Genomic DNA, 16,968 nt, shown 5'->3' on the forward strand with positions numbered 1-16,968 from the left:
TCTAAAAGACAATAAGGTACTATTTGTATGCAACAAAAGCGCTGCGTTTGAATGGTGGAATGAAGAAGTACTGGCAAGTGTTCAAAATGTTGTGCCAAAAAGTGATCGTCTACCAAAAACTGATTTCCGGTATTTGTCAAAAACGGATTGCTCGTATTTAAACTGCTTTAAGTAACTTGTTGGGCTATAATATGTGAAACATATGTCAAATGCGTCCCTCATGGATGACATAAAGTTATCTTGAGCCACAAACAACATTCGTGCAAGAAGGTAGAAGCCGCAATCAGTTTTTGGCAGTGACTTTTATATAACCTTTATTTATGCAGTTAAAAAAAAAATCTCATTAACATTAAAAATGTCTTTTGTAAGAGTAAGTTGGCCAAGAGGACTCCAGAAATAGCAGCAAATATTACAATAGTTCTGTAAAAATACTTTAAGTGGGGATACAGGACCGGATTGGTTATAAAGTAAGTACAATAAAATAGAGTTATAAAGATACTTGAAACACAGATAATTTTTTAATTCTATATTTCTAATTCTATAATTTTTTTTATATAAACCGTGTTCACCGAAGTCTATTTACCAACATACATAAAGATATTACACGTAAAAATACACAGAAACGCTGGAAATCAGTTTTTGGCACGCAATCACTTTTGGCACAACAAATGGAAGAGGGTAGCGAAGAAAAAGTGGGAGACAGACAGTAGACAGGAGTTCCTAGTGGCTAGTTGGTAAAGGAAAATGCTTATGAGACTGGAGACTAAGCTGGAAAGGATGTGCAGCAGTTTGGATGGTTAAGAATAGAGATGGAAAGATACTTATCAGTGAAAGAGTGTATTGAGATGATAGAAGGAGTTTGTTTAAGAGCTTTGCAGAAAGTTAGTGAATCAGTTGGTTGGGTTCATGGTCGGGGTGGGTTTATATCAGGGATCTGCTCTGAGACCCTTCTTGTTTGTAATTGTGATGGACATTTTGACATATGAGGTAAGCCAGGAGTATCTGTGGACTATAATGTTTGCAGATAACGTTGTGATCTGTAGTGAAAGTATGAAGCAGATAGAAGAGAGCCTGGAGAGAGAAGAGGAAAGTTAACAAAGCAAGATAGAATACATGCATATGAATGAGAGGAATAAAGCTGTAACAGTGAAGCTGCAAGGAGCACAAACAAGAAAGAAAGAAAGGGCAGTTTTGCTTGAAAACAGCTTTAAAACTTAAATTCACATTAGTGTGGCAAATCCACCGAAAATGCTTAAAACAACCCACCTGGAACATACCTTAGGGGAAAAAAATGCTATACACCAAAGAGAACAACTGCTGTTTAAAAAGAAAACAGCAGTCACACCAGATACTGATTTCTATATTTTTTAATAAGGAGTTTTATTTGCCATAAGCTGTTTGTGAAAATATTTTGACGGTACACCCACTTGAAATGGTTTTACACGGTTTCTTTTCCACAAAATTCACAATCTACGTTCCAGATGGTCATCTCAACCCTCCACAAAAGACCCACCTACGATTAATCCACACCCTGCTGGTTATGACAAATGGTTAACACTGACATGCATAAAGTAGGTGCAAAGAAACACTACATATGGCAGGCAGGGAATAGAAAAGAAAAATTAAGTAATTTAATAAAACAAAAAGGTTCAGAAAAAAACAAAAAAACAAAAAAAACCCCACAAAATATTAGCAAGAAAAGATTCAGACAACAAATCTATCCAATATTATTTTTTTGAACCACGTGCTTACATTTAAATATCTACTTATTTATTATATACTTAGTTTGAGATATTTGCACGTATTATGCATCACACAGTGTTGTTTTTGTGTATGCTTATAAGTCATGTTGTCATACATAGAAACGCTGTTACTCTAAAAAATTAAAATAGCATCTGGTATGGTTTGGTAAGCTGGTAAGTGTTTACAGAACAAATTATTAAATGACCTGCTAGTGTAGTGCTCCCAAACAATCACTAGCATGCTAGTACTGTGTGTGTTTTAATGAAGCCTACAGGATATTATTATTTGCCTTTCTTTTGTCAAAACAGAAGACCTACTGAATAAAACATTAAATTTCTTTAGGAAAGGTTATAAAACTGCAAAGTATTCCCAGGTTTGATTGGGTTAGAATTAAGTTCATTAAGTGTGTTCCATCCTCAGCTCATTACATATTGGGTATGCAGATAATTAAATTATTGTTTGTTAGTAAGGGAAACATACTGATAGTCAGATAGTGTAATTAAAAACAAACTCACACAATTTTTTACATTTAAAAAATTTATTACTCAAGAGAAAAAAATCTCTATGAAACAGATTATGAAGAAAAATATTTTATCTTTGCTTTGATAAAAAAAAAATCCTTTTCTACAGACATCTGTGCAGTGTGGTCTAGAATTTACAGCTGCTTTCAATTTCTATTAGGGATGCACCAATTCCCAGCTCATGCTAAAATTGATAACACAACAAATTGACCAACGGCTAGTGTAGAGAGTAATGTTTTTTTCTTATTTAATTCCCTCTTCTGTGCAATGAGACCAAAAATCTTCAGTATAAAAAACCCTGCTCCCATCATCTTATTGTTGAATAAGTAGAAATTAAATCATAAAATGTATGAAACAGGCTGAAAACTGGATTCACATGAACCACAAAAAATGATGCATTCCGAATTTCAACACTTAAAATGTTTTCTCTGTAAAGTACAAACAAGATAGCCTTAAAATAAAAAGGGTACCCAGCAGGACGTCTTCGATCCAAGTCCTCTCCTCTGAGGGCCTGCTTCATTTCATATCCATGAAGCGAATGTCCATGATGAGCAGAGTATGCCTGGGCAGGGGTCTAGGTGCTGGGGAGAGCACCTTCATCACCTGTGTCTGAGTATCTACATGAGTCACCACAATAAAGCCACACACAGGACTCTCCACTATGCCCTTTCTAGCACCTTCATCTCCGTCTTCAGCACTGCTCACGCTTAGGACGTGGTATGTGAGGTCTCTTCCTGGAGTAACAGGCACCAGTTTTAGCTGTGTGTCATCCTGGGACATTCCCAGTGGCAGGCATGAGTCCGGGATGGATGGAGCACCAATTTTATAGATGCGAACGTCTGAGAAACGCACTTCGTAAGAAAAGGGGTAGAAGGTGACTCCACGGAAGCCGTAGAAATACTCGCGGATCTTCTCATCCCGAGTATCCCGCCGACACTCCTTGGAGCGTTCCACGACTCCCCCGGACTTGGGTAGGAGCACAACCCGCACAAAGTGAGGGAGGTCTCTTTTGAGTTCATTGTAGAGCCTTTCATGGTCCAATACCAGAACCACATCCACCTGAAAGGTTGACGCACAGTGGACCAGAGCCTGGTATCCAGAGCCCTTCACCCAGCCACAGGTGTTGATGATGCAGCCTCCTACACTGGCTTTCCTGTTCACTTCACAGCGCTGGGAAAACACCTCAGCCAGGCACGATGTCAGCTGCATGTTGTGACAAAAAGATTTAAATGCTCAACAGGTAAAGACAACGTACGAAAAATTTAAAGTTTTGTCTCCAGACTATGTCAGGAAGGGTCTAGACTCATTCTTTTTTTTACCTTGTTGTAAAGTTTGATGTTGGTCCCTGGACTAGTAGAGCCAAAGTGGTAGACCAAAGGAGCCTGGACTGAGAAACCCTCCTCCACGTCCGCTGGACGCTCGATGCAGAGCGCTGACACTGTGCCGGGTACAGACACCTGAAGGAGCAGAATTTTCTTTTACTACTCAAACTGATAACAACTGCATTTTTTAAAATTAAAATTAAGGTCTTTAGATTATCCACAAAAAACAGAAAACCCAAAGCAGATTAAAACAAACAAACAAACAAACAAACAACCCCCCCAAAAACCAACAAAAAAGAAGATACATGATACCATCTGTGGAAGCACTAATCATGCTGCATCATATGAAGAAAGCCACTTTGTCTGTGTCCCACATAAAACAAATGTCCTGTTCAGCATTGTTCAGATCTTTACAGTCAACATAGAGTGCAATCAAATGACTAACACAGATACTTTATTAACAGACATACTGTAATTTACAAACTTTGACCAAACTGCTTCATATGCTATATTACCAACAAAGGCACGAACACCTATCCCCTTATTGTTCCAATAAGTATACTTATTAGGTGATCCATTCCTTAAAAAAAATACTTGGTATATTGACAATTTTTTTTTGTAATTGTAAACAATTACATGTTTCAGATTAAACAAATTTTAATATTAGACAAAGGTAACCTGAGTAAATGGGAAAAAAAATTGACAATTTCATTTATTAAGGGAAAAAAGCTATCTAAACTTACCAGTGTGAAAAAGTAATCTGCTCCCTTATTGAATCATCAACTATGATTAACCACATTTTCTGGAAACCTGAGCTCAATTTTACTAGCCACACCCAGGTCTGATTACTACAAGACCTGTTGAATCAAGAAATATAGATCCTGTATGACAATGTGAAGTGGGCTAAAAGAAATACATTGTGCTACAATCTAAAGAAACAGTTGAGAAACAAACTCTCTGACTTCTATGAGTCTGGAAAGGGTCAAATTCATTTTTAAGGCTTTGGGACTGCAAAGTAAACCACAGTGAAAGCCATTAGCCACAAATGGAGAACACTTGGTATATTGGTGAACCTTGCCAGGAGTGGCTGGCCAACCAAAATTACTTCAAGAGTGCATCGATGACTCATCCAGGAGGACACAAAAGAACCCAGAACAATATCTAAAGAACTGTGGGCCTCATTTGTCTCTGTTAAGGTCAGTGTTTTTGACTTAACAATAAGAAAGTCTGGGCAAAAATGGCATCCATGGGAGAAATCAAATGAGAAAACCCCTGCTAAAATTGAGAAAACCACTGCTAACCAAAAAGAACACAAAGGCTCATCTCACATTTGGCAAAAAACAACTTAATAATCCCCAAGACTTGTGGACTAATGAGAGAAAAGTGGAACTATTTTAATCAGCAAACATGGTGCTGGTAGTACGATAGTCTAGGGTGCTGTAAATTATGGAACCTCTATGCTCTCTATGAGAAAATCCTGAGTGTCGATCAGTTCAAGCGGACTTAGCTTATGCAGTATAACAATGATCCAAAACATGCCACCAAGTCCACCTCTGAATGACTCGTAAGAAAACAAAATGAAGACTTTGGTGTGGCCTACTTAAAGCCTGGACATAAATCAAATTGAGATGCTTGGAAACCCTCCAGTGTGGCTGAATTAAAACTACTGCAAAGAAAAGTGGTCCACAATTCCTCCAAAGTGATCTGAAAGTTATTCCCAGATATCGCAAATACCCGATTGTAGTTTTTTCCTGAAAATGATGGCATAACCAGTCACTAGATTTAGGGGGCAAATACTTTTTTTCACACAGGACCAGGTACGTTTGGATAGTTTTTCCCTTTAATAAATGAAAGGAGGAATTCAGTGCTCTCAATCCTGTGTAGAATTCTTTGTTCTTTACTGCAATGACTTGAATTAACACCAGTGACTAAACAACCGAAAGACTAATGTTCTTTTTCTTTGTACAGATATTAAAACAGATGTCAAGATTTTTTTTCCAGAACTTGTGCATCTGATAAAACAGAAAAAGCCACATGGGCAGACAAACAGGGGGATCATCACAGCTATAAAGCTAAATAAACAAAGTAGATGCTGTACATGCTTTAGCATCACTTTGCACAAAATCAAGACAGCTGAGTCTGCAGGCTGTGATATGCAATATTTTAAATACCAGCCGACTGTTTGATATTTATAATGGTAATTCCACTTGATCTTACCCCGCTCTGTCCAACATCCAGTTCCACCAATGTTGGCCTCCTTCCAACCCTCACAGCATAGCTGAGAAGCAGCCGACACACCGTTGACTTCCCAACATCTGTCGGTCCCACCACCATCACCTGAGGGTCGATTTATAATTTAGCATTAATCCAAGAAGCACTCATGGGATCTGATAAGTTACTATATGAAGTAGTTCCCCATTCAAACATACCCTTGGCCCCCTCTCATTGTCACGCTCTGCTTGTTTTCTCATCTGTTCAAGGGCTGCATGTGTGTTTAGGTAGAGCAGCATGGGCGTATCCTTGGACACATAAGCAACCTGCGGTGATGAAAGCAAGATGATGGTATTTGTGGCTTTGTCTTTTTTCCCCAAAGTGAAACACACAATGATGCGACTAAATGTAACACAACAGACACATTTGAACTTTCCTAAATCTGCAAGTATTCTCATCCACGTGCTTACCTCTGGCTTCCCATAAAGATTCACACTACAGCCTTGCCAAGTGAAAACTGCAATCTTAGAGCCTGGTCCAAATGTATACTTTTTGTTTCGGTTTAGCTCGGAGCCAAACACCTCAGCCATTCCTGTGAGCAGCTCCAGCTCAACTTGTTCAGCTGCTTCCCCTGACTCCACCTCAAAGCGAAGTTCAGTCTCCTTTTCCAGGTCATACCTGGTGCTGGCCTTTCCAGCTGCTGGAGCATCTTCACTCGTCTTTTCCACCCCCTCTGTTGCCATGACTGTCAACGAGAAACTTTAGGTTGCAATAATTTGGCAGAAGTAGCATGCTGAAAAGAAAAAAGTTACATGCATACATAGCGTAGTAATACAACAAAACATTCCACATAGCTTCTCTAATAAAGCAATGCTTAAAGGAAAGTGTGTTAACATGGATCTTTATTAAGTATTTGCATTTTAAAGTCACAAGCTAACCACTGTAGTTTTACAACTTTTTAATAACACTAATTTTAACTCTAGCATTACCCCTCACATTATTTTTAATTTGGTGTTTTAACATTGTATGCATAAAAGATAAACTTGATCACACAGAGTAAAAGATGGAATTGTTTAAATACTGTGATGTGATCGGTGTTTTCCCTCTGCAGGATTAGTCAATCTGAGATCATGAGTCATTTTTTGAACATTTTCTGCTCGATCATTTTCGACTTCCCTAAAAATGTTATGCTCCAAAGTTGGTCCATATATTTTCAACATATTTATTCTTTAAAAAATGTTTTCTATATACGATGCTAAAAGCAATCATAAAATACAACACAACTCCAGCCCTTCCAGAAGAAGGCCCACGATATTCTGAAATGGAAACACACTTCAGTGGTTTTGTCCTAAAACCACGGCGGCGTAATTAATCTTGGCTACCTGTAAAGTGAAACGTTTAAGTCAAATTACAAAAACACACCCGATTACGGACAATGATAGGTTCAAGTAAAGTTAAGAGGGAAACCACTTAAATCAACAAACCAGCTAGCGGAGCCACGGCTAATTCGACCTTTCTAAGATTAGCAAAGGTCCAATCACTGCTTACAAACCCGCCCAGACGATTCTCGAAACGTCAAGCAAAAGTCTAAAACGTATTAATTTGTAATATATAAAAGTTACGCACCAATTTCAAGACTTATTGTAGAAGGAAATCGGCCCCGTGCTCATGAGGAACCGTTGAGTCGACTTGCCTGGTCGCGGGACAATGACGTCACACCCCGGCGATTATTCAAACAAAATGTTCGTCTGCCAAAAACGGAAGACTTTGAATCCTTTTTGTGTGTCTGCTATCCTTGTTTATATTTAAGGCAAAAACAAAACAAAGCAACATTTCGCAAACACTTGGCAGACGATCGCGTTTTCGGTGTCATTGTGTGACGTCCTCACAACGCGACTTGTTTATATTAGCTTGGCATATGACACGAAATTCATTGTAGCTTCTACCTTGTGACAGGAATGTTTTGGGGGGATCAAAATGGCTTGATATCATTCACACAAGAGACATTTGACAGATTATAGATTACAGACAGATTAACAAATCTTCCTCTTTCGGCTGCTTCCTTTTGGGGTCGCCACAACGGATCGCGTCTCCAACTCACTCTATCCCCGTTGTCACGCAAACCCTCTGCGTGTCTTCCTTCACTACCTTCTCTGTGGTCTTCCTCTTTCCTCCTGTTTGGAAACTCCACATTGAACATACTTTATCCAATGTACCCATTGCACATGTTCTAACCATCTCCTTTCCTCTCTAACTTTGTCTCCAAACTGCTTAACCTCAGCTGTTCTTCTGATATACTCATTTCTTAAGGCCAACAAGTGATTTAAAACTTTTTAAATACCAGCAACCGTTTTTAGCAAATATTTGCGATCACGTTTGGAAGATGACTATTTTGCACAAGACTAAGATCAGAGCCCTCAAGTTACTAATTAAGGCCATTGCTTAGGTGAATGTAATTGCACAACCTTCTAAAATATGATACAAGGTGCTTTGCCAGCTGTTTAAAACTATTAATCCTATCAATTAGTAACATGTACTTTATTTGCCAAGAGTTGCAATATGTTGTTAATAAAAATATAAATGCTAATAGTGGTTTTATAGTATTGAGTCAATCAAAAACATTGCTACACTTTCTGAATGCATGTGAGCATTAATGTGTTTCAACACACAAATTGTATCTCTAGTTTTCTTCTCCACACTTGGTTCCTGAATAAAAATAAGAAAACCTTTCCATAATAACAGCTGAGTGTTTGGATAGTTGTAACAAAATACACACAATTACCCCAAAAAAGATTTTATTTATCAAAAAACCCCAAAAACAAAACAGACATAAAACCACAACTGAACGTTTGTGAAACACAACAGTAAACAGCAGTAATGTGCCAGAGAAATGCTTTGGCTCGACTAAGCTCCACTAGGTGTCACCATGCACCCAGAAGATGGCAGCAGTTAGAGCATGGCTCATCAGAGGAGGGACTGAGAACATCTCCTTGGTCACTTCTCATCATTTTTGCTTCCACTGGCTGCATCTCCTGAATGTTGGGCTGCAAATAACATGGGAAAAGTTTTGTTAAAAAGACACTTATACACAACTGTTGTTCACTGAACAGCTGCATTGCAATTCATAAGGCATTTTGACTTGATTCTATTTACAAAGCTACATGAGTTACCAGTTTACTGTAAATAAGAAGTAAAGCTGAATTTTCTTATTTTCTATCTGTTTTTTATGCATTCATTATTCAGTCAAACCGCTTTGCCAAACCTTCACTTGGTGTCTAAGCCTTCAGAACCTCTTGCAGAGCAGAAACTACCACATCAGGCTGTGGAAACTTCAGCTTACGAGGTGGGCCTTTCTTTATTCCAGTCCACAGAGATGTTTCTTTAGGAATCAGGAAGAAAATGTCATTTGTATCATTTTTTTTTTTACAATGAAAGATCCACATTGCTGAGTAAATCCTGTTTACCTTTGCCTCCGTCCAGCAGAGTGATCTCGAAGCTGTTCCTGCGAGGTTTCCCAGGGTTGAGGACCACAGTCAGTTCAGGGTGGGCAGCCAGGAGGGCGGATTTCACCTCCTCAGCATTACGCCCGTACACTCGTCAGCTTTTACTGCCAGAAGTGACACATCAAGATTACATCTTTTTGCAGATTTTAAGAGTTGAGTTACACAGTGAACTGTGATGTTATCTATTTTGGTTCTGGTTCAATAATAATATAAACAGATTTCATGAGAACTATTGTTTTTTTCCACCTAATCAATGCATTCACTTCTGATACTTAATTAAAAATAAAAACCAAAGTGTTTAAGTATTTTAAAATGGGGGCTATATTTACTCACTTTAAATAAACACAATTAGCATTTCCTTCACCACTGATTATAACGTGATTACATATTTTTTTCTTTACCAGTGTTCAATGACCACCCTGAGGCCTTCCTGGCTGCTTTCATCCTCTCCTCTGCCCTTCTTTTCCTCCACTGAGGGTTTCTCCTCCTCTGCTTGAACTTCTGCTTTGCGCTTCTTCCCACCACGACCTACAAACACACATGCGCAGTTTTGTGTTTGGCTGTTTCTTGAATTTGTGCCTCCATATCTCATTTATCCTCTGTCCTTTTGTCCATGACCCAGAATTCAATCAGGCCGCACAATACTGAATGGAAAATTTCTAAAAACATCAATAAGACAGAGGAGACAGTGGCCTGCACAAGAAGCTACAATTGAGGACTCAAGGGTGTATCTTTAGTGGCTGATTGTCAAAAAGTGAAATTCAAATTCACAATCAAAAGGCCAGTGATGCACAATGTGCAAGTGAAGTATGTAGGCAAAAGAAGTCAGTTTCCCAAAAGAAAAAATACATGCAGTTCATCGATTTACTTGATCCTTTGCAAGTAGCTGGCACATGTTGCTTCCCTTGCCATGGTTAAATAAAACCATAGGCCCCTTCCTGGTGAATGCTGGTCCTATGCCCACCCACCTACTTATTTAGCCTAAGGTGTCTTTGGCCTTAGTAGAGTCTTACAAAAGCCCAAAAGTAAAGCAATCATCCATCCACCATCTTCTTCTGTTTATTCAGTTCAGGATTGCAGTTGGGCTGTAAGACTCCCAGCTTAAATAGGGAGACATGGGGTTTACACTGTGATCGCCAGTTTGTCACAGAACTCGAGTACAAAATAATTTCGGATGCAGCTGTGCTACATGTCATATTTAATGTATAACCTTATAAAATGAAGTAAAGAGGTCTGTTTTATAAATGCCTAATGCTCCAACTCCTCCTGTCATGCCCTTGGTGGGAGGAGAGTGAGTAGAGGAGGACTGGGGCACGTGCAAGCTGAGAAGTTTCATAACCCAACAGAATAGTAATAATAATGACCCATTTAATGAGTCGTTGCATAATAAACATGGTCAGAAAGGTCAGCGTGCCGACTCATGCTACATTTAACGAGTTTAGAAAGTGAATAATGTAAATATCTTCGCAGTTACTACTTTGCTCCGGTGCATGTAGCCATTCAGCTAAATGACCTACAAAGACAGGCTGAAACAGTCATGGAGATGATAACCGCTGGATCAAAATGGTACAACCGTCTTCCTCCTCAGACAAACTCCGTTACAGCTTTTGTTGTAGAAAAAAAATACGGTATTGTTTACATTCCTATAACACACACCCACCTGCTTTGGACGCCATTGCTGTTACAAAACTTTGGCGCGCGCATGTCGACTGTACCAATATATTTGGGAAGGGGGTTTCAGTTTGGCTGGGCGAAACCATTAGTAGGAAGTTTTCTGAGCATGAATGAAAATGAGATCTATCGTTATTATTTCTAATGTGTTAATATAATTACTGTAATTTAACTAAAGCTGCATTTAAAGAAAAATGCAAACCGTTTGTTAAACACATACAGCATTAGCATAAGTGTGCTTTCATTATCTTTGTATGTACCTATACATGAACAGGAATACATGGTGTTTGTATGGTGACAACACACTTAAGCATATAAAGTTAAAGCAGTGAACGTGTGTTACCTGATTTAAAGGGTTATGTGTGTTCCTGCCTGAGTAAATTAAACATATTTTTTGTGTTTATCTTGGTCCTGCTGATTTACATTTAGGAAAAGGTCAAAAGTGCAACACAGTAATGGTTACCATTGTTGCTTTGCAGAAAGAATGTCCAGTGTTTGAATTGAGCAGTCTCCAGCCTCCCAAAGTCCAAAAACATTCATTGGGTTAAGTTAATTAGACTAACTGGCGATTCTAAATTGGCTGTAGGCGTAAATGTGAATATGAATGGTTGATTGTATCTCCATTTTAGCCCTGCAATAGATTGGCGATCTGTGAAGGGTGTACCCTGCCTCTACCAAGGACAACTGGGATGGGCTTCAGACCCCCTGTGACCATAATAAAGAAAGTGGATGGACAGAAAAAAAAACATGATTTATTGTTGTATCAAGTCATCCAGTTGAACACAGCAAAATTAACTTGCACAAAACAATTAAGTGTTTGGCTAGAGTAAGTAAAAAATCTAAAAAGTAACAAAGAAAATCTCTAATTTACCAAAACACATATAAAAACATCATTAGCATCATTATGCTCCACCAGATGACCTCATGTGTCCAGAAGATGACAACAGTTGGCACTTGACTCATCAGAGGAGGGACTGAGAACATCTCCTTGGTCACTCCTCATCATTTTGTGCTTCCACTGGTCACATCTCCTGAACGCTGGGCTAAAACATAAACATTGGACAGGAATAGTCAGTTCTTTCCAATAAACACAGGCAAAGCATCATCAACAGCTCAGCGTAGCCTGAGATTTTCCACAAATAATATGGATGGATGTTTGCCTCAAAATAAAATAATTATAAAAGAAGAAATATCTACAACTTGTTTCAACTGACAGCCAGATTAAATTAGGGGGAACGTACATCTCTTACTTAATCTGTAGCTGATGTTTTCTGTGCAACAGCTTTGGCAAACTTTGGCATCCGCTCAACTTTCAGAGCCTCCTGTAGAGCAGCAACTACTACATCAGGCTGAGGAAACTTCAGCCTAGCAGGCGGACCCTTCTTTATTCCAGTCCACAGGCATGTTTCTTTTGGAATCAGAGAAAAGAGGAGCAATGTCATTTAGAAGATTGCGAGTAGGAAATATTTTTGATGTGAACATGGCAATCCAAAGCAAGTCCTGTGATAATACAGAGTGAGTGAAAAACCAAATGCTTAACAATCCCTGTACAGTCGATATAGCTACTATAAACATTAATATTTCCCCTGTGCAACACTAAAATGGGTGGGTTAATCTCGGATTTTCCTTTTCATCTTCCTAACCTTTGTCTCCATCCATAAGAGTGATCTCGAAGCTCTTCTTGCGGGGTTTCTCAGGGTTGAGGATCACAGGCAGTGCAGGACAGGCAGCCAGGAGGGCAGATTTCACCTCCTCAGCATTATGCCTATACACTCGTCAGCTTTTACTGCAGGAAGCAACAGGTAAACTATAAGGTAGCCATCTGTGCAGGCGCATAAGGTGCTTTTATTAGAAAAGTACATTTAAGAAAGTACTAAGCCCAAGGACAACTTTGAATGCAAAAGAGAAAATACTTTCTTTCTTTATAGTAAAGAATTATACTTGATTTTACTTTATTTATGAATTAGTCGTAAAATAATTGCATAACATAGAATACTGTTGTAGAATCTAAACAGACAATTTACTGTTTAAGTACCACTTTGTAGATGAAATACTCAGTTGCATTTGTCATTGTTAAAAGTAATCTTTTTCAATCAAGCACCCACACACCTCACGACCCTGACAAGGATAAGCAGAAGAGAATGGATGGATGTTTTTTATATTGTAAAATGGATTTATATTAATGTCTTACGATTATATGACCTAGTCAACAGCATCTGATTTTTTTAAACTGAAATTTCAGAAGGAAAAACTAAAAATGAATAAAACCATATAATAAGTAGTGAGTGGACAACAGCAGTGGTTGATCTGGGTATTTACTACACCGCTTATAATCATGTGATTAGTGTATTCACCAGTGTTCAATGACCACTCTTTTGCCTTCCTCCTCTCCTCGCTCCTTCTTCTTCCCTGCTGGTGTTTGCTGCTCCTCTGCCTCCGCTTTGCGCTTCCTCCCTCGACGACCTGAACAGCGCACGTGCTGTTACGTGATGGTTTCATAACACAAAGGGGCTTGCATTGTGTTGCAGAATGTAATGCTGGATAAGGCAGGGGAGTGAACTTAACCTGCTACATTATTAAATGCTCAGACATTTCATGTGAATACGTAAAAAAAAAGAAGAAGCGCATAATGTAAACATTTGACCAACTTTCTCCTGCTGATTTTAACTCCGCAGATAAATTCCAATCCAAACCGGACAGCTGCTGTAGCTATAGACTGTATAAGACAGCGTGCAGTGTGTGTGTAAGATCTGGAAACAAACTTATCTCAGTGGTGCAGTGTAGCATTTAGGATTCACACACCTACCTGCTTTCGGCGCCATCGCTGTTACAAAAGCTTTTAGCTAGAGGTGGGTGGATCGACCCAAATTTTGATCGTATTGATACCAGTGCTGGTACTGGCATCGGCTCGATACTAGTGCAACAGGATCGATACTTTGTTTTACCCTATAAGTTCAGTGTGTAGCCCACTAAATTGTGTTAAATATTATTATTATTATCCAAACCTCAAACGTGCACTAAAATGTCTGAGCCCTTTTGTGTTGCCTGTCATTGTGTTATTTTGTTTATCTCTACTCACTCTGTAATAGCTTCTCATATTGTAAATCAGCAGGTCCTCACTTTGCCACCATAACAGAAAATATCTGAACTTCCTACTGCTTACATTTTTTTAAACAAATGCTTAAAAAAGGTTCCTCTGTAGCATTTATACTTGGGAAGGAGTGCAAGTGTTAGGCTAGGTTTAAAGGTAAGAACTGTTCAGTGATACTTTATAAACTGCAAATTTAAAGCTTGCGTGTGATGTCATCACTTCAATCACAGACTGGATATTTCTGCAAAACAAACAAAGATATACTAACTTTGTGTTATTCAAGAGTCACGTATAAAATCCTGGGTAGTTTGTATGGGATAAGGAGGTCAGCTTGTCGTACTGTGGTGAATTTATTGTAAAGAACTGCACTGAACTGCTGCATAGTATCTGTGGTGCCCATGGTCAGTGTTGGTTTACATCAGCTGTAATAGACTAATTAACAATTAAGATGATGATGATGATCATTCACTCTATAAATAGTATAATGTCAGTGTAGAAAATGGAAGTCAGCTGAGATAGCTGTGAAACATCTTCTGACATCTGGTTGAATTCAGTTGTGTACAGCCACAAAGAGCAGCTGGTCAGCTGAACACAGCCTTTACACTAAGTACTGACTGTACTTAGTTTAGTGTTTAGGTGTGGAGGCACAGTCCCCATCAATGTATCAACAGAACGTTTTTTTTTTAAATGATCTATCTGTGTTTATGTCCCACAGAACAGATTCAAGCTGAGTACGTTCATTAGAATTAGAATTATTATAGTAATACTGCACATGGTTCAGTTACCTTAGTACAAAAATGTTTGGTAGAATTGTCCTTCAAGGAGCTATTTTTTACTTTCTTACTCTGAGTACATTTCAGAGGCTGTACTTTTGCCACCTCTGCTCCCTGTGTTTTCTCTCTATGTCCCTCATGTCGCAGCTCTGTATTTTTGATGTTTTTTGGACTTTGTTCAAATAGTACATCTTCTACAGTTGGCTGGTCATTAGAGCATTGTTTATGTACAATGATCCATACAATGTAGCGGCTCAGCAGGCCTAGTTGCTCAGTGGATAAGACAAAGAGGCTTAAGACATGTAACAGATTTGCTGTTTTTTTAATTAAATAAAAGCTTTTAAATTGTTTCATGAAATGAACAAATTTAAATAACTAATCTATGGCTACAGATCTCTGGCTCAGCCTACTGAGCTGTCTGAGCCGTAGATAAAGTGTTGGGACCCAAGTTGATTAACTTTTTGGACTTGAATTTGCGTCATCCCGTTCTGCTAAAACCTGCAAAGTTTTTTATTAAATCCACTTTTCTGGCTCTTCCAGAGAAAGCGCTTCCTGTTATCCTCTGTAAACAGGGAGACAGATGAATGCGGGTCCCAGGGGCTCCTGTCCCATATTCTCTAATAATTTTGCACGATTCCCAAATGTGGACTCGTGCGGGATGGCTGAGAGACGGCATCCAAAACAAACAAGAAGAAAAGTGAGAGAAAAACCCTGCAGAGCACCAGACGGATGTGTTTGCCTACTCCAAAGTCAGGAGCAAATATGGTGTTACCGGAATAGCAGTGTCTCTCACAGTGGCTCTGGAAGTCATATTTTTGGGCACATATAAAGCAATTGTCAAAAGGACGTCACAAGTTGCGTCTGTGCCAAAAAAAATGGGCTATACAGGCTCCCAGTGGGAGGCAGAGTGATTGACTCACGACAACTGCTCATCTAATCACCGTGCTTTTGTTCTCCTACTTACAACAAACTCAAGGCTCACACTTCTTGGGTTTTACTCTTGTTGTCTTTGTCATACGATGACATCTTTCACTCTTTCTGAATCAGAAAGGCAGAGGGAAAAAAAGAAGCATGCATCAAATCTCGAGTGCTTCTTTGGCTCCCAGCAGGCTCTCTATGCAGCCTGTCGCAGTATATTTTTAGCTGTCTGCGTAAATGTTCAGAAGAGTGGACAGATCTTCAGACAGATGTGCCCTGTCGTCACCCCGCTCTCCTCTTTTTGCTTCTAAGTGACGCAAGGCCGGACGCACAGGGCAGCAAGCCTCATCGCATAAATTCTCATGCATGTTCATGGATATTTCTGTGCATGCACACACAAGCAGAGGAGCAGTGCCAGAAGGTTGACGTTTCATTCATGAATCCAATTCTTATTTATGGCTGCATCTTATTGTTCTGACTTCTAACCTCTTCAGCTGTCAAAGCTCTATTATGGCACTTAACTAATCTGTGTCTGTCTCTTTATACTGCAAAACGCAGACAGTACAACTTTGATGAACCTAAGATATTCAACAAATCAATACAGTCAGTCAGATGTGAAAATGACTTATCAGTTCTATCTTTGCACACAGGGCTTTACTGTGACAAAAATTCTCTGTAGTTTCTTTGTTTCAAGTTTAATGAAAACTAAGAGCAGGGGTGCCAAATATAAGGCCTGGTCCCAAAATGTGCCTGCGGTGACTGTTATTAAATTTATTTATGAAACCGCCTTTTTTTTTATGTGGATATACTACATATGTAGCATGCATTACATTGTTTAGTAAAAAATTATTTTGATGTTTAGCAACATACATAAACATACATAAAGTGAAAACAAGTTTGTTTTCCAAAAATAAATAATACTTAATAATAGTTGGGCAGCCTACTCATGCAACACAGAGCACCTGTATAAAAAAGCCCAAAGCCGACTGTACTTCCTCAGGAGGCTGAGGTCTTTTAACATCTACAGGAAGCTCCTGAGGATGTTTTACCAGTCAGTGGTTGCTGGAGTACTTTTCTATGCTGTGGTGTGCTGGGGGAGCAGCACAGCAAAGAGGGACTCATCCAGGCTGGAGAAACTGATCAGGAAGGCTGGCTCTGTGGTCGGCATGAAGCTGGACACTCTGGTGACAGTGGCAGAGAAAAGGACATTAAAGA

At 39.0% G+C, this 16,968-nt stretch overlaps 2 protein-coding genes and 1 long non-coding RNA gene across 6 annotated transcripts; all 3 read right to left on the bottom strand.

Annotated features, from left to right (window-relative positions):
• Positions 1–610: 610 nt before the first annotated feature.
• On the bottom strand, positions 611–7,666 carry clp1 (cleavage factor polyribonucleotide kinase subunit 1). Of its 4 annotated transcripts, none has more exons than XM_042221781.1 (6): positions 7,424–7,666; positions 6,268–6,590; positions 6,016–6,123; positions 5,804–5,923; positions 3,584–3,721; positions 611–3,467 (listed from the first exon to the last, which is right to left on the bottom strand). In XM_042221781.1, exons 2-6 carry the CDS (start codon positions 6,538–6,540, stop codon positions 2,781–2,783), a joined length of 1,326 nt encoding a protein of 441 aa, XP_042077715.1. In that variant the 5' UTR covers positions 6,541–6,590; positions 7,424–7,666; the 3' UTR covers positions 611–2,780. The 4 variants fall into 4 exon arrangements, with proteins under 4 accessions (XP_042077715.1, XP_014190417.1, XP_042077713.1 ...); XM_014334931.2 differs by lacking the exon at positions 7,424–7,666 and adding an exon at positions 7,282–7,417 and having other exon boundaries at positions 6,268–6,542; XM_005913436.3 differs by having other exon boundaries at positions 879–3,467; positions 6,268–6,542; positions 7,424–7,664.
• A 464-nt stretch (positions 7,667–8,130) lies between these two features.
• Positions 8,131–11,009, bottom strand: selenoh (selenoprotein H). Its single transcript, XM_014334946.2, has 5 exons — positions 10,961–11,009; positions 9,702–9,828; positions 9,262–9,404; positions 9,060–9,176; positions 8,131–8,841 (listed from the first exon to the last, which is right to left on the bottom strand). The coding sequence occupies exons 1-4, from the start codon at positions 10,974–10,976 to the stop codon at positions 9,073–9,075; spliced, it is 390 nt and encodes a 129-aa protein (XP_014190432.1). The 5' UTR covers positions 10,977–11,009; the 3' UTR covers positions 8,131–8,841; positions 9,060–9,072.
• Positions 11,010–11,189: 180 nt separating this feature from the next.
• On the bottom strand, positions 11,190–13,834 carry LOC106633275. The gene is made up of 5 exons (XR_001336443.2): positions 13,778–13,834; positions 13,326–13,434; positions 12,615–12,757; positions 12,213–12,379; positions 11,190–12,014 (listed from the first exon to the last, which is right to left on the bottom strand). It is a non-coding gene; the product is annotated as an uncharacterized LOC106633275 (long non-coding RNA).
• Positions 13,835–16,968: the final 3,134 nt, after the last annotated feature.

This window comes from Haplochromis burtoni, unplaced genomic scaffold, assembly GCF_018398535.1.
Source record: "Haplochromis burtoni strain Fernald_Lab_line unplaced genomic scaffold, NCSU_Asbu1 Contig_4, whole genome shotgun sequence".
In the NCBI taxonomy this organism is placed as follows: Eukaryota; Metazoa; Chordata; class Actinopteri; order Cichliformes; family Cichlidae; genus Haplochromis; species Haplochromis burtoni.

What these genes read in the sequence shown, in the direction of transcription:
- clp1 (XM_042221781.1), bottom strand. Translation starts at nt 6,540, where the DNA reads ATGGCAACAGAGGGGGTGGAAAAGACGAGTGAAGATGCTCCAGCAGCT. An exon ending in TGGATGTTGGACAGAGCGGG is followed by an intron (nt 3,722 to 5,803) that starts GTAAGATCAAGT and finishes CTGCTCCTTCAG; the next exon opens with GTGTCTGTACCCGGCACAGT. An exon ending in ACATCAAACTTTACAACAAG is followed by an intron (nt 3,468 to 3,583) that starts GTAAAAAAAAGA and finishes CACAACATGCAG; the next exon opens with CTGACATCGTGCCTGGCTGA.